Source organism: Rhinolophus hipposideros (assembly GCF_964194185.1).
Source record: "Rhinolophus hipposideros genome assembly, chromosome: 7".
Classification (NCBI taxonomy): Eukaryota; Metazoa; Chordata; class Mammalia; order Chiroptera; family Rhinolophidae; genus Rhinolophus; species Rhinolophus hipposideros.
In genome coordinates, this window is record NC_138053.1 from 80,254,653 (window position 1) to 80,275,274 (window position 20,622).

The 20,622-nt window shown below is 41.0% G+C and overlaps 1 protein-coding gene across 7 annotated transcripts in view; it reads left to right on the forward strand.

The window, feature by feature from the left end:
- DROSHA (drosha ribonuclease III) overlaps positions 1–19,406 on the forward strand; it is a 110,748-nt gene extending 91,342 nt beyond the window's left edge. For 5 of the 7 annotated variants that reach the window (XM_081054582.1, XM_081054586.1, XM_081054587.1 and 2 more), the window contains 8 exons: positions 83–240; positions 1,262–1,367; positions 9,960–10,101; positions 12,382–12,464; positions 12,556–12,659; positions 14,853–14,945; positions 15,777–15,823; positions 18,443–19,406. In XM_081054582.1, coding sequence (XP_080910708.1) covers positions 83–240; positions 1,262–1,367; positions 9,960–10,101; positions 12,382–12,464; positions 12,556–12,659; positions 14,853–14,945; positions 15,777–15,823; positions 18,443–18,573 — 864 coding nt within the window. In that variant the 3' untranslated portion in view covers positions 18,574–19,406. The remainder of the gene's footprint in view (positions 1–82; positions 241–1,261; positions 1,368–9,959; positions 10,102–12,381; positions 12,465–12,555; positions 12,660–14,852; positions 14,946–15,776; positions 15,824–18,442) is intronic. The other 2 variants (XM_081054584.1, XM_081054585.1) reach the window with 1 other exon arrangement.
- The last annotated feature ends 1,216 nt before the right edge of the window (positions 19,407–20,622 follow it).

Here is a 20,622-nt window from a genome sequence, read left to right on the forward strand (position 1 = left end):
TACTGTCTTAGAATTGATAATTATTCTTGCAACCAAAAACTGCACATGATTTTTATTTATTTTTCTTTTTCTTTTTCTGTAGCTACAAGAGCCAAATACTGATCGACAACTTATTGAGACTTCTCCAGTTCTACAGAAACTCACTGAATTTGAAGAAGCAATTGGAGTAATTTTTACTCATGTTCGACTTCTGGCAAGAGCATTCACATTGAGAACTGTGGGATTTAACCATCTGACCTTGTGAGTTACAAGTACTCGTGTGATTCCATTGTGACCATACAGATAGGCAGTCCCAAACCTTTGCTGCATGTCATTCAAAGGAACTGGGATTTCAGACATATTCTAGGAAATTGTGAGATGGGTGAGCAGCCAGACACTGGTGTGGACCAGGAGATATGCTCCAATCCAATATTTTTGGTCTCATTGTCATGCATCGAATTTCTTCGTAAAGTATAAGAGAAGTGTGAAGGAAGTAAAAACGTATGAAACAGATATTAGATATTTTAGGCTTTATAGGCCATGTGGTCTCTGTCACATGGTCGATTCTGCCATGGTAGCTAGCATAAAGCAGCCACAGAAAAAATATAAATGAATGAACATGGCTAGGTCCCAATTAAACTTTACTTACAAAGGCCATAAGCTGAATTTGGCCCTCCAACCCCTGCTCTGGATGAGTTAATTGACGATGAACTGGTATAATAATTAAGAAAATTACCAAAATGTTGTTTCTTTGCATGTTATTTTTTATTCAGTTTTTGGCTCCCCTCCCCCAAATCAAATATTCATAACTCTCTTTAAATAATCTTGTCATAGATTTTTTGTTGTTGTTGTTCTTAAACTGGATTCCAGATTTGAATAGTAGAGTGTATATTTCAATAAAGAGGTAAAGATTTAACAAAGAAAATTCTTTTTGTTTTGTTTTGTCTGTAATGAGATTGTAAGATAGTTGTCTGTACTATACTTTATCTTTCAATTGACACTCCTCAGCTTCTGATTAGGCACTATTTACCAGTCTTTAGTTTAGCAATTGTTTAATCCTTAGATAGTACTCATTTTACTCTTCCTTGAAACTCAACCTATATTGATTCAGATCTCTTCTCAATTGAAGGGTCTTAGGGAATTATATTTAGTTTTGTGCTTTAAAACAAGATGACAACATTGCCTTTTAAAATCATGCCTTTCTAAAAATTCTGTTTTTTTGTTTTGTTTTGAAATCTGTAAATGCTTACTGATCCCTTTACCTTGATGTTTCCTTTTTCAGAGGCCACAACCAGAGGATGGAATTCCTAGGTGACTCCATAATGCAACTGGTAGCCACAGAGTACTTATTTATTCATTTCCCAGATCATCACGAAGGACACTTAACTGTAAGTTTGTGTTAAATCGTTCCCTCCAATAACATTACTGTGTAATATGAGAGCGAAGATTAGAAGAGCCAAACATCTACCTATGTAATTGGTGACTTAGTTCTTAGTGACTTTAGCATGCACATCATACAGTTTTATTCATTTCATTATGCAAATTGTGTACAATGCAATATATGATAAGAACTCATTTTGTGCTTTTTCATGTAATGATTATTCTGTGCAAGATACTGAGTTAAGCTTCATGAGGGGAGCAAATATTGGTTGACATCTAGTCTATCCATAAAGAGTTTATTTATCTATCTACATCCATCCATCTATCTGTGTGTGTGTGTGTGTGTGTGTGTGTGTGTATGTATACACATACATGTACCCTATAAAAGTATAAGTAAGTAATACAAGGGAGAATCATGTTACGTATCATAAAGAGGCATAGTAAACGGCTCACTTGTGCTGTTTAGGAAAAGATAAGATTTCTTCTAGGTGTGGAGTTCTCAGAAAGATTCATGGATATGATGATGTTTGAGTCTTTAAAGATGGGTAGGATTTGGCCACTGGGAGTTAGTGGGAAGAAGGTTCTATGCAAAGACATTCCATAGTTTGGGACTGTCGAAACAAAGACAAAGCATGAAAAAATTAGAAGGTAGAGGGGCAATAGGGACTCAGTGGCTTGGCTAGAGTTGGAAGGGACTTACAGAGACAAGGTTTGATTGATAGGCAAAGTGAAACAGTCCCCATTCCTCCACTTTTTTCTCATTTTATGAAACTTTAATGAGCTTTGTACTGTTTTTCCTCTGAAACTGATCAGTAATATAATCGGAAGGTGAACAAAACATGCCTGAAAGCCAGTCATGATGATCTCTCAAAGCACAAGGAATAACCTTTGAGAAATCCCTGTAGAATAGGGCACTGAGAAAGCAAATGCTTTATTGGACGAAGACAATTGCCGTAGTCCACCTTATCCATGGTTTTGCTTTCTATAGTTTGTTACCTGAGGTCAGCCACGGTCTGGAAATATTAAATGGAAAATTCCAGGAATAAGCAATTCATAGGTTTTTACATTGCGCACAGTTCTGAGTAGCGCGATGAAATCCTGTGCTGTTCCAGTCTGTGCCACACAGTCACAGGTCCTGACAATATCAGTCCTTTAATAGCCACCTCAGCCGGGTCACCCCAGTCCTCTCTACCAACTTCTGTCACCTGGATCGCTGCAGTAGTTTCTGCATAGCTGTCAAAATATTGCAGGAATATGATTGACAAAGAGACCCAGCTCGGAGGGGTGGCATTTGGAAAATCGTAGCGATCTCAAGGTTGTGTTTATACAGAGCCCTGGGCATGCAGCACGCTCAGGTTTCCCCTGAGAAGTTGGCTGCTATTTGAGAAGCTGGCCTTTTCCATCCTTGTGGGCATTCTGTATTCTGTATTCTCCTGTGATGGACATTGGCTCGGGCAGAACTCCTTCAGGAGGCCCAGGTCTCAGGCCCATTTGACAGTGTCGCAGCTTCCGGCCCTGGTCTTTCGGGTTAACTCCTGCTCCCACCTACCTGGTCTGTTTCACGTGCTACATTCAGTGGAGTCGCCTCACAGCCGACCTCTTGTGACCACACTAGCCATTCATCTTCAGTCCACTTTGGTTGTTCTTCGTCTCCCTAACCTCTTAATATTGGAATGTCCCAGTTCTCAGACCTCTCTTCTTTTCTACCGACTTCCTCTCCGTGAGTGGTCGGTCTCATGGCTTTGAATCCGTCCGTACACTACTTCCTAATTTACGTCTTCAGCCTTTACTTCTGCCCCTAACTCACAGTCATATTATCTATATGTAATCTAGAGGTACACTCGAATATCTAGATGTACAGACCCACTGCAGCCCCTAGTTGGACTTCTATCAGGCATCTCAAACCTAACATGTCCAAAACAAAACTTGTTTTCCCCGCCACACCTGCTTTTCTCTAGGTGCTCTCCGTATCTGTAAGGATCATTACATTCTTCTCATTGCTCAGTTTAAAAACCTCGGTGTCATCCTTAACTCTTCTTTGTCTTACACACTACACCTCCCAACCATTAGCATCTCCTGTTGATTTTACCTTAAAAGTTTGCCTGAAATGTGACTACTTTTTACAAGCTCCGCTGTTACCACCCTGGTTCGGGCCACTGTTACCTTTCCCTTGAATTACAACCATAGCCCCCCAGCTGGTTCATCACCCCACTCCTCAGCCTGTGTTCACGTATGCTAGAGGATTCGTTGTTTTTAAAACGAAGTCAGACGACAACGCTCTGTGTGAAACCTGTCAAGGTGAAGGGTAAAAGATGCAGATGACCTGCCTTCTGCATCTGTCTCTGACTTGTGTTTCTTAGACCGTCATGTTGGCCTCTGTTGACCCCTCGGGATGCTGAGCAACCTTTTGCCTCGAGGCCTTCGAGCTATGGGGACAAGCTATGGCCAGTCCCTCACCTCCTTCAGATCTCTGTTCAAGTGTCTCTGCCTCGCGTAAACTCCATGAGTGTAAACTCAGGTCTAAAACCCTCATTCCCGATTCCCTGGTCCTTGGAGAGTTCCGGGCGTATCGGTGCTCAGCACACATGCTCCGAATGAGTGAATGGCTGTTCCATCCCAGGCTAACGCTCTTTGGATGTTCTTTGTGACTAAAGAACAGGTAGGACCCCAGGTGGTCTGTCCTGCTCGCCTGCCTGGCCTCGTGTCGCATATTCTTTTCCCTCTGCCCCAGCCTGCTTTGTGTTTCTCCGAGTGCCCGCCTGTCACCGCGCCTTGTACCTGCTTTTCTTCTACCCGGAGTCCATTCTGCTTCCAGTGCTTGCTTTCATTTGCCCCGCATCTCCTACCCTTCTGTTGGATGTCAGTTCTGGAGTGACTTCTGGATGCAGGGGAAACTTCCTGGTCCCCTCCGCCCCACCGTCAAAATTCCACACTCTTTTCCTTCCTGGCACTTGTTCCAGTTTGACAAACCCACTCTCTTGGAGGTTCTGTGAGAGCGTGTTTTTGTTTATCCCTATATGCCCCGCAGTGCCTGGCATATGTTAGGCTATCAGTACATATTTGATAAGTAAAAGAGTGAGTTTTGCAAGCAGCTAAGTCATACAGCGAGGGAAGTGTAAGTGGCAGTGGAGGGAAGTGGCGTGTTGTTTCAATGTATAAGGAAAGAAGCTGAAAACTTACGAATGTCTAAAGATTAAAATTGAAATCTGTGGAGGATTACTTATTATATTTGCGTTTGTTGGAGGGTGGTGGCAAATCATTTGTTGTTGTAATTAAAGAGCACACAACTGCAATAGTTTCACACTGGGAGGAATTAGTTAGCATTGAGCCATTCCCTCACTGGTTTTATAGAGAATAAGGACAGTGGAGCAAATGAAATTGTAGTTTTCAAGTTTTGAATGCTGATGGGGAAAAAAACCTAGTGTTCTATAAGCTGGGTATTCAAAAAGGCCTACCCGGGAAGGAATGCCAGGCTTCTCTAATTGTTGTAGGAAGACAGTTTGAATTGGAATGTAAAGGGAAGAGGTTCTATTTCAGAGACTGAAGTTTTTGTTTTTTAGGTTAGAACCTACCAGTAGAGTAAATAGTGAGAGAGTCTCAAAGAGAATTTACTCAGACCAGAATGCCTGTCTGGCCACACTTTCAAGTTGTAACACTTGCATATAAGTTTTCTCCTCTATTTCTTTTTTCTCTCTTCGCCTTTACTATAAGCTACTGAGCCCCAAATCGTTGTCAGTCCCTTGCCTACTATGTGCAAGGTACTGTGTCCAATGGTGGCATGCACCGGCAAAATGAACTTACAGAAATTTTTGTTTCTAGAGGAATGATTTGGGATAATGAGAGAAAGCAAGGATTACAAATGAAAAGTTAGAGAACCCGTGATCTAATCCCTTCCTGCCACCTCCAGGCAGCTCTAAGCATGAATCATTCAGATAAAAGGTATCTTATCTACAAGACCTCCTGGAGAAGAAAGATCCCACAGCCTCCTGGTTGAAAGTTTCTCCATTACTGACATAATTTGGCTCTTTGTATCTGACTTGCATTCTGACTGCTAGCATTTGTGTATCTTTTCTTTAGTTACCATGGGCAATGGAGACCATCTGGCTACCACCCTTGGTGTGATAGACCTGTGTGGTACATCGCTGTCACTTGTAATAATATATTTTGCCTTCACCCTATGCTCATATATTAAAGTCCTCCAAATAGTAATCACAGTCTACTCATTTCACACTAGGTGGCCCTCACGTCCCACAGCTGTGGTTTCCTCTTTAGAATTAAGAGTGAAGGGAGTAGGTGGAGGAAGAATGCCAATCGGTTTCTTTGTTTTAAACCAATAAACCTTTTTCTTACTAAAATTTAAGTTTAATTATCAAAGACTGCTGTGCAGCGATAATAGAAAACATCCTGGATTCTCAAAATCAGAACCTGAGATTTGGGACATTTACTTGGGTCCCTGCCATTGCATCAGGAACTCACCAGTTCTTTTCTCAGCTTTACCGAGAGTCTTAACTGCAGCTTTCTTCACTTTTTCTGGTGATTTCAAATGAAAAAAGTTTGGGGGGGGGTTGGGGTAAAGGGGAGGATTAAAAAGAAAGTTAAGGACCACTTAGCACTTGGTAAAAATGGAAACCTTTGAAGACAGTGAGTGGACATGTGTACAGAACATTCTGCAGTGAAGACAAATCCAGAGGAATTCCCAGAACTTTCTGTAACTTTCCCTGCAACGGAAGAGCGAGCATATCTTGCCTAATGATGGTGCCACGGTGGCTAACAGGGGCAGTGCGCGTGTCTTACGTGTCCGTTATATGCCTGCTGGTCATCGTACTAGACTGTATATTCATTCACGCCCATTCTCATTCCCACACTGTGAGGTAGCTACTGCTTTCTCCATTTTATAGATGAGGAAACTGAGCCTAGATTTAGTAACTTAGGGTCACTTAGCCATAAAGTGCTGAGGCCTCAGTTTGAACCCAGGCAGCTTGAGGCCAAATCTTTTGCTTTTTTCCTACATATGTAACACAAGACAGGGTTTGCAGAACAGTCTGATAACTATCTCAGGCCCAACTGGGTGCTTACTGTTTTCTAGCCACTAAAAAAATAAAACGTAGATATTTCCACTTTGTAAAACAGTACTTTATAGCATCAACATCTGGAAGCTTTCCAACCTCATATCTTGTTCCATTCAGATTCATCCACCAAAGTGATCTTTCTAAAATCAAAAAATTACTCTGCCACTCTTCCCATTTGACACCTCGTGGGACTCTTTCCCCCGACAGGAAAGTATAGACTTCTTTACATCACCTGCAAGACTTTGCCCAGAGGCCGGCCAGCCCCACCTGTCAGCTGTCCCCCACTGAGCTCTGATTTCCCCTCCAGTTCCACACCCAGCAGTCACCTTGTTGTGTCATGGCCCCTAGCTTTTGCCAGAGCTCTTCCCTCTCCCTGAAAAACCCTTTCCCACAGTCTTAGTCTATTCAGGCTGCTGTAACAAAACACCACAGACTGGGGGCTTATGAACAGCAAAAATTTGTTGCTCACAGTTCTGGAGGCTGGAATCCAAGATCACAGTGGCACAGTCAGGTGAGGCCCTTTCTGAGTGCAGAGTTGTCGCACTCTCACGGTGGAAGGAGCTGGAGATCTCTCTGGGGCCTCTTTTATAAGGGCGCTAATCCCATTCACAAGGGCTCCACCCTTATGACCTAATCACCTCCCAAATGTCACACCTCCCAACACCATCATCCCTAGGGGTTAGGATTTCAACATGGGAATTTTGAGAAGACACAAACATTAAAAACCATAGCACCCACCCTTTTCCCACTAGCAGACTCACTCTTTTTCAGTTCTGACTCTATGTTTACCAGATTTTTAAAGAAATGCACGTGTCCAAGTTATATTCCTAGAAATTCTAATTCCTTGGTTCTTGGAAGAGGCCTGAGCACCATAGCTCTAAAGTACCTTATGATTCTGATGTAACAGCCAGGTCAGTAAGCCTAACAGTTCTGCTCTGGGGTCAGGTAGTCCAGGAGGCCTTTTTGGAAGGTTGGGGTGGAGAGGAACACTAGCGTGTGCCATGGCCTCTGCTGTCACTGCAGCTACCACAGTGCGTGACAGTGGCCAGTCTGTGCACTGCTTCCTTCCGAGATTAACGGCCCCCAGAGGGCAGCAGTGGGATGTTGATCATTGGGGATCCCAAGCTATCAGCACAAGGCCTGCCATAGAATTGGCCTCCCTGGTGTTAACTGAACTGCCACACTTCAGGTGGTTTTCTGCCCTGTGATCCCCTGTTGATCCCACTTGTTGGCAAACAGCATGATTCATTCTGAAGCAGAGTTCAGCACTGGCCAAGGAGGGAAGTTCTCATTTAAAGAACTGCCATTCAGACTGTCTTGTAAAGAGTCCAGGTCTTACTTCATTTCAACTCATCTTTTAAATTTAAACTGACTCTAAAAATATGGGAGATTGAGAGCTTCCTTCAACCCCACTGACTTTTGCTTCAGGATCTGAGTTTGGGCAGGAACAGAAAGGTCTCACTGTCTGCCGGCGCCCCTGCTGCTTTCAGACCTGTCAGGGCCTCTTTTAAGGAAACCTGGAAGCATCCTCACTGCCTCCCTCCTTCCCCTGCAGGACTGTGCGGCAGTGAGCGAGGCCCCCTGACACTGGGAGACGGCAGCAGGGGCCCCCTAACCAGTGATGTGTCATGGTCTGTGTGTGTGCTCACGTTACGTCGGGCTGTGAACTTGGAGGCATAGAATCTCCACATGCAGCCTTAATCCGTTTCTCCTCTCACCGAAAGCGCATATTGAGAGAGAACCCAACTTACTCAGCGTAGCCATGTTCTCAAAATAACTCTGCTGTTCCCCCATGGCCTCTGCTTTGAGAGCCCCTCTCCTCCCATTGGAAATCCAAACCAAAAAAGATATCTCCCTTCAAGCTTAATTATTCTGTAATTACGAGATATTAGGCTGGTGGGCTCCCTATTGGTTCATTCTTCTATTAATGTTATATGCTAGGCCTTTTTAATTTTGAGCTTCTCTGTGGATATTAATTTTAATGAAACACTATATTGAAGAAAAGATAGAGTTAGGGGGAATAAGAAGAGGAAGGGAGCAGAGACAAGCAAAAGAATAATAGTCTGTAACTCAACAGCAAGCATGGCTTATGAAGATCAAGTTATAATTCTCCTTCATGAATCATTGTCAGACAAATTAAGAACATATTGTTTCTTATTTATCTATTGTCAAGGATGCAATCTCAGGCGTTGAGAATAAATCTTGATTTTCATATGCTCAGTTGACACTATGGAGCCACAGAGCATAAAACTTGCATCTAATAAACAAAGTGTGATGAGGAAGGAATGCAAGGGGTGTGAAACCAGCACAATTCGCAGCTTCTTCTGCTCCCTCGCCCTGGTGTCAGCAATATTCCTTAGCACAATTGTTGTCATAGGCCGAGAATTTGTTGTATCTGTTATAAGAAAAGTCCTAGTTGTGGGTACATTATTCCCCCCATCTTACACACTGGAGACAATTATCATCAGCCTTTGATGAGTTCCCCTCTTCGTGTGTACGGGCTTCCCCGGCCTCCCTCCCCACCTCCCCCGTGAGTGGTTAGTGAGTGTTAAATTCCTAAACTGGGCTTGTTTTATGGGCACCTCCTCCAAGGCTTGGTTGCATAATTTTCATGCACTGTTTAGTATTACTACTTGGGTAGTTTTTGCAGGACTTTTAGCTGACTGAAATTCCTAGTGGAAATTCTTTGTTTTGAATTCCTGAAGTTGAAATAGGAAAATTATATTTTTTCATTTGATCAAAGGTAAAGGGTCTCAGTTTGTCTCAGTCACACACCCTGTGACTCGGGGTGTGTAGTACAAATATTCAAAATAAAGTAAAAATGTGGTAATAATTTAGTATTTTAAGTAATATCACTAAAACATCACTTCTATAATACCAAAATAAGCATCAGTGTCGTGAAACTTGAAACTTATTTTAGACTTTCTAAAAATGGTCCTTTAGAACTAATGTGCAGTGACAGAAAGCAGGTGGAGTTTGCCCGGTGGGCAGTGGAACAGATTGGTTGATTGCAGAGGGGTACAGCGAACTTGTTTGCGGTGGTGGGAATGTAGAGGGCTGTCAGAATTCACCTAGCTGTACTTAAAATGAGTGCATTTTCTTGTCTGTAAATTACCCTTCAATAAAGTTAATTTTTGAAAATTGTCATGGTCCTATATTTAATAGCATCAAACTTAATGGAGGCTGTAACCTTTAATCATAGTACAGCATCCCCTGCAACATTGCTCACTGTTACTAAACAACTAAATGAACTATTTTAAATGTCAGTCAGGTCAAATCCAGGAGCAAAATAAGGTATTAAGGAGAAGCTAGAAGAATGTGGAGTTTGTCCCTGATGCCTGGGGATAGCGGCTGAGGATTTCAGCTGTTGTTTACACTGCTGACCCGATTGGTGACATGGTCTCAGGCGGGGAACTCCTGGGGTCTCAGGCTGGGGTCTTCAGGTAGGGGCCCTGCTTCGGGCCTCACACCTAAGCAGGAGAGAGACCAAAAGGGAAATGGTTTCTAAATGTACCTCAATTTCTTCGCCAGTTGTTGCGAAGCTCTTTGGTGAATAACAGAACGCAAGCCAAGGTGGCGGAGGAGCTGGGCATGCAGGAATATGCCATCACCAATGACAAGACCAAGAGGCCGGTGGCGCTCAGGACCAAGACCTTGGCAGACCTTTTGGAATGTGAGTCCTACAACATGTAGCTTTTCTCTCAACCTGCAGATTCACAGCTTCAATCAAATGGGCCAACATTTATCATTCTCATTATTATTATTATTATTTTTTTTTTTTTAAAAGATTTTATTGGGGAAGGGGAACAGGACTTTATTGGGGAACAGTGTGTACTTCCAGGACTTTTTTCCAAGTCAAGTTGTCCTTTCAGTCTTAGTTGTGGAGGGTGCCATTCAGCTTCAAGTTGTTGTCCTTTCAGTCTTAGTTGTGGAGGGCGCAGCTCAGCTCCAGGTCCAGTTGCCGTTGCTAGTTGCAGGGGGCATAGCCCACCATCCCTTGCGGGAGTCGAACTGGCAACCTTGTGGTTGAGAGGATGCACTCCAACCAACTGAGCCATCCGGGAGCTCAGCAGCAGCTCAACTCTAGGTGCCATGTTCAATCTTAGCACTAGGGGGCACAGCCCACCATCCTCGGGGGCACAGCCCACCATCCTTTGCGGGACTCAAGGAATTGAACTGGCAACCTTGTGGTTGAGAGCCCACTGGCCCATGTAGGAATCAGACCGGCAGCCTTTGGAGTTAGGAGCACGGAGCTCTAACCGCCTGAGCCACCGGGCTGGCCCTCATTATTATTATTTTTATTTTTTTATTAGGGAATATTGGGCGACAGTGTGTTTCTCCAGGGCCCATCAGCTCCAAGTAATTGTCCTTCAGTCTTGTTGTGGAGGGCGCAGCTCAGCTCCAAGTCCAGGTGCTGTTTTCAGTCTTTAGTTGCAGGGGGTGCAGCCCACCATCCCATGTAGGAATTGAACTGGCAACCTTGTTGTTGAAAGCCTGTGCTCTAACCAACTGAGCCATCCGGCCGCCCCTCCAGAAGCTCAGCGGCAGCTCATTGTCTTCAATCTAGTTGTAGAGGGCGCAGCTCACTGGCCCATGTGGGAATCGAACCTGCAACCCTCCCTGTTGTTCAGAGCTCGTGCTCTAACCAACTGAACCATCCAGCCGCCTCTTCTCATTATTATTGTGTTCTGACTTTTACAGAAACCTGTTTTCTATTTTAATTTTACGCTTTATTTATGCCTTTCTCCAAAGCTTGTTTGAAGAATAACGTGGAGTGAAGACATGTGAATCATGCATTTTATGTTTAATCTGTGTTGAGGTGCCATCCCCTACCCGGCCTCTGCACCCCTCCATCCCGTTGCTCAGCCATCACACCCGTTTGTGTGACACAGTAACAGATTATGAAGATTTATCACAGTGAATCCTAGCTTTTTGGCCACCCAGCAGCCTTTATTAGGGACCTAAAAGAATGAAGAAGAATTTATATTAAATACTAAAACTATTATCCATTGTTTCAAATGAGCTCAAAGCTATGTATAAGTCTCATTTGTACTTTCTGGATGGTCTGGTAGCTTTATAAGTAATCCTGTTATAACTAACTAAAGGATTATACACATAATTTTATTGTTTGTGGTGCTACTTTAAAATAAGTGGGTTATTCACTGGGGCAACGTTTTAATGTTAGGGTATTTTTGACAGTTGGAATTATATACAAATATTAAAGTCTATTATGCAAAATTAGCTCATTTACAAAGACCAGAGGCACTCTGACCAAGAGACCTAAAAGAATCTCTTTTTAAAAAGTTGTTGTTTGTTTATTTGGTTAAGGTACCTTTTAATGATGTTGTCTTTGGGGTTACCATTTATTAATTCAAAGTTGGGTATGTTGTTACATTGTCATGCTACCCAGTATTACATTTTTCTCTGTGTAGGCCAGTTGACTCTATGAATTGTCTCATTTCTGTTCATGAAATGTAACACATGCCATTGTAAATGGGTGATATCAAGATGGGTGTTGAGAATGGCAGGCCCCAAAGCTGTAACTCATTCTGATATCATATGTGATCTTCAAGTTTTATTTTGATTTATATGATGTTGACATGGTTATATTCCCAGATATCATTCTTTCTCTGCTATAGAATAGCATTTTGTGTATCGTTTTAACTAGCTAGTCATTTAGCCCGTAACCGGAGGGCTAAATGACCATGTAATTTGGTCTTTGTACTCTATGATTTTGCATCTGAATCACACATCTATATTACTGCCTCTCATATTAGTGACCGAGTAGCTGTTGTTTCAAGAAGGATGAAATGGTAATGCTAAAAAGTAAAGAGGGCCTGGAAGTTGAATAACTTATTAAGTTATTAAGGAGTTTCTTAAAAGTCTAGGTCTCTTCCTCTTTCTGGTAAATGGCAGCACATTGTGGTTTATTTTTAAATGTTCTCTTTTTCAGCGTTTATCGCGGCACTATACATTGACAAGGATTTGGAGTATGTTCACACTTTCATGAATGTTTGTTTCTTTCCACGATTAAAAGTAAGCTTATATAAATTTTACTTTGGTTATATGCTTTATGCTTGGTGATCCCAGAACCCATTACTGACTGCTTTTTGGGTACTTGCTACAGGAGTTCATTCTGAATCAGGATTGGAACGACCCCAAATCCCAGCTTCAGCAGTGCTGCTTGACACTTAGGACAGAAGGAAAAGAGCCCGACATTCCTCTGTACAAGTGAGTACTCACTGCCCACAGCCCATCGGCTTGGCCAAGCTTAGAGGTGATGCTCTGGCTTCTGGAGGAGGAACTGACCACTGTGGGGTCAGCGTGTCTGGGCACCTGGGTGAAGACTTCCTGACTCTGGGCCTTTCTGTCTCTTAGCTCTAAGTACGTGGATCACACTTGATTATCTAGGCTGTCTCCCATCCCTAGAATGCTCTGAGAACTACATCCTGTGAGGAAGACATCCTGAGATTAGGAGACCAAGATAAGAACAATTCAGATGGAACACTTTTATACATGTTTTTGTATTTGTCTTATTTCTCGTAACCTCTGCTGTGTGACTAGAAGATTGTGTAGGCTTAATTTGGAACAGTATTTGGGTGTCTCTCTCTGTCACTCTCCCCTACCCCCGCTCCCCCCCCCCCCCCCCCCACACAGTCCTGTTGGCCTCTGTCTCTGTTGCCTGACGGATGTGCTCTCTCTCTCTCAGGCGCTCACTGGCAGAAACAGGGCAGTTCTTTACTGCTGCTGTGTCATTCAGCTATTCGGAACTTCTCTTCTCAGAATGCGCATCAAAAGCTGCTGCGTAGTTTTGAATATCTTTAGTGATAAATCTTTATTCTTTGAGTGGTAGCCAAAAATCATTCAAAAGGAATGCAGGTCACTATACACAGGACACTAGCTTTGATGAAAACAGGAGGTTTGATTCTGAAGTAATTATCTTGAGACACTCACACATTGATTCAGAAAGTGATTTCAAAGAGGAATTACAAAAAGGAAGAATTATCAAAATGGGTAGGTTGCCTCCCAAGGTGTTGCCTGGAGATGTGTTTTGAAGGATGTTTAAAAATCTCATTTCAAGACTGGTTTACCCCTTGTCTTTGCACACACTGTTGTAAGCACACCCATTTGTGTGAGTGTCCTATAGGGAATAAAAGCCCCCTTCCTGTGGATTTTCTTAAATTTCAGAATATTCCAGGAAAAATACCAGAGTAGCAGCCAAGAATTTTAAATCCTTTTTTGTGTTTTTATTAATAGTCACAACATGATACAGGCTTTTTCACTAAAAGAAAAACTGAGGCCAAGGGAAGGTTGTGTTACCCCACAGCAAGCTACTCATGAATTGTCCCAAGAAGCTGTCACTGCTAAACAATGTTTCCTTTTTTGGGAAAAAGAACCTCAAATGTTTAGAAGTAGTACTTTACTGTGTTGCTAATAAGCATAATGAATATCCCAACTGTATTACTTGAAAGACTCAAAGTATTTCCTCATCAAAGTGATAATTAAGGTTCAATAAATAAAATGAGGACGATAAACTTCTCATAATGTAGGCATGATTACTATAATAAGTGTTACCTTAAAGAAGCCACCCGTGTGCTTTCATCCCATGGAGAGTATAAACACAGAGGAAATGATTCTGCTCCCTTCTCATAAATCGTTCAAATGAAAGCACACAATGAGCTTGTTCTTTTTCATCAAGATGAAGGGGTTGTTTTACATAGTTTTTTCAGGATTACTGTGTTCATTCCATTATCTTCGTTGGCTACTTTTAATTTCCCTTTTCCATGAAGTTATCAGTTTTACCTCGTTTGAAATCTGCACCGCATCATTAAAATCCAGTGTACCTGGAGTTTTGTTTTTCGGCAGTTGTGTTGTGTACTCAGCATTATAGCATACCTTTGAAATGATCTCAGAAGTTTCAGACATTAAATGTATTTTGTGATCTTTCTGATAAGATAACAGACATTAGAAAGAATTCATAAAAGATGTAATACCATTCAGATGTGGCTTGAGATGTATTACCCAAACATTTATGATTTTTAGCTATGATTAGCACTGAAAAACAATGATCAGATTGAAATAGTTAACTTTTCACTGATAAAAGTTTGTTCATTTTATCATACTTGGAATATGCACACTTTCAAATTGTTTAAAAATATTTTACACTTCACGGTTAGACTGCAGATACTATTTATAATGCTTTGGGAAAAATATATATAAATCCAGTGTTACAATTAAAAAGTGTTTCTATTTCAAAAGCTTTCTTTGTCAGGTTAGCAAATCAAAAACTTACTCCTTTAATTTTCTTGCTGTTTTTACCTTCCTATGTCTGAGCAATAAGTACCTGGTTTTTCATGGAGTTACATAGTAGCAATAACAATGAAATAACACGTTAGCACAATTAATCTTTCCTTTCCCTTTCAGGACTCTGCAGACTGTGGGGCCATCCCATGCTAGAACCTACACTGTGGCTGTTTACTTCAAGGGAGAAAGAATAGGCTGTGGGAAAGGACCAAGGTATGAGAAGAAGATACTTTTAATGTCCTCAAATGGACGTCCCCTGTGTCCGAGAAATCCCTCCTTGGTATTTCCCAAGTCCGCAGTCTGTTTTTTTTAACTTAGAGTATAGAATGTTCGAGGATAATAGCAAAGTGAATTCCAAGGATCAGTGCCCACTCTAAGCCCAGTCCCAAATGTGAGAATTGGCCTTGGATAGTGAGTACACTATCGCACAAAGGGCTTTGGCTACCTTGAGGAAACCACATTACCTGGTGCACAGGTAAGGGCTGTCCAGTTTTAGTTACCTGGCAGAGTACCCAGCGTTGCTGCGAGCATTTTATGAAACGCTTTGTGCATGCAACAGCCTTTAGACATTTGGTCTTTTATTGATACTTGAGCTTTGTGGACATGCTAATATCTTCAGGTAAAAAGAATTATGTCTGTTGTCACCTTTCTTTGAACCCTCCAAATATATCTTAAACGGAGAAATGATTGGAAGTCTGTCTATACATATATTTTTTACTCTTTACCTGTTTAAAGTTTACACTGAGGATATTCAAATTTAAATATAAAATACTTCAAATGTAATATAAATGGAAGGCATTTTATTGCAGTATTAAAAGTGTGGAACGATTAACTTAAATAGGCTTTGTGCAAATAAATGAAATTTCTGCATGCCCTTGGGTATATTCCTATCTCTGCAATTCGGTATGTGACAGTAGAAGTAATCAGATAAAATTTTATGTACCAAACATGAAAATCAGTCTGAATAATTTGTAGCCATACCATTTGTTTTTGAAAAAACAATCTTTAAATTAAAGTGTATCTTACCTTTATTTTATTTAATAGCATTCAGCAAGCGGAAATGGGAGCAGCAATGGATGCGCTTGAAAAATGTAAGCCTATCTCTTTTTCTATAATTATATGTTCATAATGTAATGAGTGTTTTATGGAAAGAAAATGGAAAATAGAAAAATGGTAAGTACTGATAAAATGTGATATTCTTTTCTTCATAATTATTCTTCACACAGAGTTTAGTAGAATGTGAGACATGTATAAAATGGGTTTATAATTAAAAAAAAAAAGTATTCCCGAATGCTTTTTGCTGTTCATTTTCCTTTCGTGCGTGGCGTCACACTCTCAGCCCAAGTAATCCATGTGAACCACTCAGTATATTCGTTGCCATGTATTTCTAAAATGTATTTCATCAGTTTCTACAATGTTACGCATGCAAAGTTTTCTTTCTCTTTAGTTTTTGGCCGTTGTTTTATTAAAATGGGATAATATTTATACTTCTGTGCATCTTTTCTTGCTGCTCTTTTCTTTAACATTCCAGGCAGCCTTGCAGGTCATAGTGGCTTCAATTCATTCTTTCTTAATGGCTGCGTAATAGGTCATGCTGTGCATGTGTTGTATTTTAGTCTGCTTTTTAAAAATTATTGGTAGGCATTTTGTTTCTGGTTTTTTATCACTGCCAGCAGTAGATGACTGTATAGTGGTGCTTTTAGTTCTGTGGGATAGAGTCCCAAGAATGGGATGGCTGGGCTGAAGAAACCCCAATTACTACGTAATTGACCATGTACGGAACTGCAGAGAGTCTTTTTTAAAGGCTGAAGTGCAAGGGATTGTTCTTCTGAGGTGTATCGTGCTGCACAGCAGAATCTGGGCAAAACATGACAGAGCAATTTGATTATGCTTCAAGTACCAGCTACATGTGGGAGAGAGCAAGATGCCGGCAGGTGAACGAGAAGAGGTTCAGGACCCTCAGCCATGGGGCAGATTCCAGGAAGGACCAGTGGGCCAAGAGCCAGGTGCAGGTCGGCAGACCACAGAGCCTGGGGGCGGGGTCAGGGGGAGGAGTCACTGGGGCAGAAGCTAGCCCTACCCAGCGTCCAGGGTCTGTGGGATCTTCACCGAGATTTTTCCTTGACTCTGTTGGGGAACTTTGTCATCTGTTATATATAAATGCACAATCACATACTGAAATAAAAGCGAGATTCCATTTTCTGCTATAAGATTGTTAAAGGTTATCTTAACAGTTTTGTGTTTGTTTGCTTTCAATGATAAAAGCGTACTGGAGTGGTAGCCTGTTCTGAGACTGACCCCCTCATACATGCTGTTAGGAGGGAACCATTTAAAAGGCTGGAAAGTGCTTTGGCCACATGTATCAGGCCCTAAAATTGGTTCATTCCTTTGACCCAGAGATTTCATTTCTAGGAGTCAAACCTAAGGAAGTAATTGGAGTTAGGAACTAAAAATCACATACCATGGTAATTGTGACAACTTGATTTGAAATAGCCAAAAAAGAAATATGTAAATCAAACTGCATGTTTGATAGTAGGGAAATGTTTAAATAAATCATGGTATATCCCAGGGGTTGGCAAACATTTTCTGTAAAGATAGTAAATGCTTAGGAGTTGCAAGCCATACCGTTTCTGTCAACAGTGTCTCAACTCTGCCATGGTCGCCCACCAGCACGGCCAGTAGCAGATGAGTGGGTATCTGTGTTCCAGTAATGCCTTATTTACCGAAGTGTAGGGAGGGCTGTATTTGGCCTACAGGCAATAGTTTACCAAACCTTGTTTTATCCAAATGTTGTAATATTTTGCAGCCATTAAAATATTTTTGAAAGGTAATGATATGGCAGTATGATTATACTAGAATAGGTGAAAAAAAAGTGTGCCTGTAAAACATACTTATACTGTACTCTTGCAGTGTAAGGGAGTGGTGGAATGATTTTAAGTGTGTATCGTGTAATATATATATACGTATATATATAATTATAAAATTATAGTTGACATTCATTATCGTTCAGCTTCAGCTTCAGGTGTACAGTGCAGTGATCAGGCATCTACATCATCCCTGAGGTGGTCTCCCTAACGAGACAAGTGTCCATCGGATACCCTACAAAATCTTTAGAACATTATTGATAATATTCCCCAAACTGACTTTCGTATCCCCGTGGCAATCTTGTGGTTACCGACTGTGCTTTCTAATCCCCTCACCTTCCACCTCATTCCCGCCCACTCCCATCTAGCAACGTTCAGTTTTTCCTCTATGTCTCTGAGACTGTTTCTGATTAGTTCATTCATTGTGCGGTAATGTTATTATTTGTTTGAAGTTTTTGTTTGAACTCCATTTTACAATACCCTTTGCTCTCTCCCTGAAAATCACGTCCTGCTAGGAGAACTATGTTAAAACGCCTGTCTGGAATCATTTTGAAGCCACATGTATTTTTGTTAACATTCCTGTATGGCTTGCTGCCTTTTATACTCAAGGTCACACCATACATTGAAATCTAGAATCAGGGGTGCTGATCCAGCCCTCCAATGTGTTTCTGCATGATAAAAGAATAAGGGAAGAAAACCAACAATTCTTTTTTCTCTCGCCTTACAAAATCCAGCTATATGTATTTTATATGAGTATGTGTTTGTTTGTGTATATGTTTGGTTTGCATCATTCTTTGCACTAGTGACTGTCCTTTATTAAGTATAAAATATATCTCCTCGTGTCAGATAACTTTCCTCAGATGGCCCATCAGAAGCGGTTCATTGAACGGAAATACAGACAAGAGTTAAAAGAAATGAGGTGGGAAAGAGAGCACCAAGAGAAAGAGCCAGATGAGACTGAAGACATAAAGAAATAAAGGAGGACACGGAAGTGGTAGCGTATTTACTTGCTTAATAACTGTGACTGTTGCCCGTGGAGACCTAGCCTAGTTTTCCTACAGACAATGAATGAAGCGTGCCAGTTGAAATAAAACACAAAGTCAAATTGCTGTCCTTGTTTCACTGATCTAACGTTCTGTTTTTAACTGGATGGTCTTTATTACCAAGTGTTTGATTTCTCTTCTATTTAATGGAAAACTTCCTTTTACTGGATGTGCGTATTCCCTTCATTTTTTTTTCTTTAAACAATAAAATTTTAAAAATTTATTTTATGTGGAGTGGATCTTATTTTCCTATCTCTGTCTGAGATTATGATTCCAGACTTTCAGCAGACCAGTGAAAAATTCACTTTACCAGCCGTTTGAACTACTCTTTACTAACAGCTATACTTTTGAAGTCTCTGGATTATTAACCAGGTTTTACAGCTTTCCTCTGGATGTTTATCAAGTTCTCAGCTGCAAACACTGAACTTATCCCTCACTAAGCAGTGAATCTTCTGCAGACGGAATCTCTTTAACATTTAACTGACTAATGGGAGGGGGAACTACTGATATTTGAGTTACATATTTTCTTTGAATCATTAGAATAGGGGAGAAATCATGATTCTGTGCCACGTGACACTTTAAATCACGTTCTCACCCTGGGGTCGGTGGACTCTTTACGAACTTTATGGACAGATTTCAGGGAACTCTCAGGACCTCCTGAAATTGTATTCAATTTTATGTGTGTGTGTTTAGGTTTTGTTTAAAAAGTGTTATTTGAAACTGAACACTTCTGGGTTATTATTAATAAAAGCAGACTTTTTTTTTTTAAATGAATGGCTTTTCATTCATTATTTTAAGAAATATATAGTGAGTGCCTACTATGTATCAGGCACTGTTCTAGGCTCTGGGGCTAGAGCAGTGAACAAAACTCCCTGCCCTCAGGAAGTGGAGCGCGTGTGCCAGTGCAGGAATACACAATAGACAAGGAAGTAAAACATTTGTTAAGTCACATGGTGATCTAGGTGATGGCCAAAAATAAAGCAGGGAAGCAGGATGGGTGCAGTTTTCAATCAGGTGGTTGGGCAGATCTCCCTGAAAGGATATCATTTGAGTTAAGATGGGGAAGCGAGAGAGTGAGCTATTGGGGTATCTGAAGGGTTTCTTATTTGTATAACAATTAAATGTTACGTGCACATTGTTAAAATTTTGGAGAATATGTTACTTTTTAGCAAAAGAAAGAAACAAATGTTACTTTGGAAATGTGGAGCAAGTAGAAAGCATAAGCAGTAAAATAAATCAGGTATGATTTCATCACCCAGAGATTTTTTTTGTTTTTATGTTGTCGGATCTGAGTATATATCCACACGTATTCACATGCACTCAAGTTTGCCTTAACAATAGGGTACCTTACATGTGGTTTCTATATCCTTTCATTTTTAACTTGTATTTATTAATCTATCTTGCATATCTCTCAGTGTTGAACCCACATTTACATTGACGGCTACATATTAATACATATCTTACATGTCAGTTATGGATAGACTATAATTTATTGACTAATGAAAGATGTGTAGGTTGTAAGCAGTGTGTTGCTGTCATAGACGATGCTGTCATATACATCGTTAAGGGTCAGCATGCACGCGCGTGCGTACACACCACACACACACCCACACACACACACACTCACTCGTAGAGGACCTCTCTATGGTTTCATAATTTCATAATTTGTTAATCATAAAGATATGAGATATGAGATGGCACCTGTAAGAAAAGGTTGTCCCCACCGCCCCACAGATAGCAGGACTGGAAGGGACTGGAAGGGAAAGAATGCTGGATCCATCCAATGTCTTTGAAAATGTTTGTTTCTGCAAAACCAAAAAAGCAAGGGAAAGTGAACGTTTTAAACAAGGAATTTCATGAGTCTCGCATGTGCATCAAAACAGTGCCAAAGCCAACATGCTCAGGACTTTTCATTGGGCTTTGACTTTTCCTCTCTTAAGTATCCTGGCCCTTTTATGGTTCTTTGTTCATTTTAATGGCTCT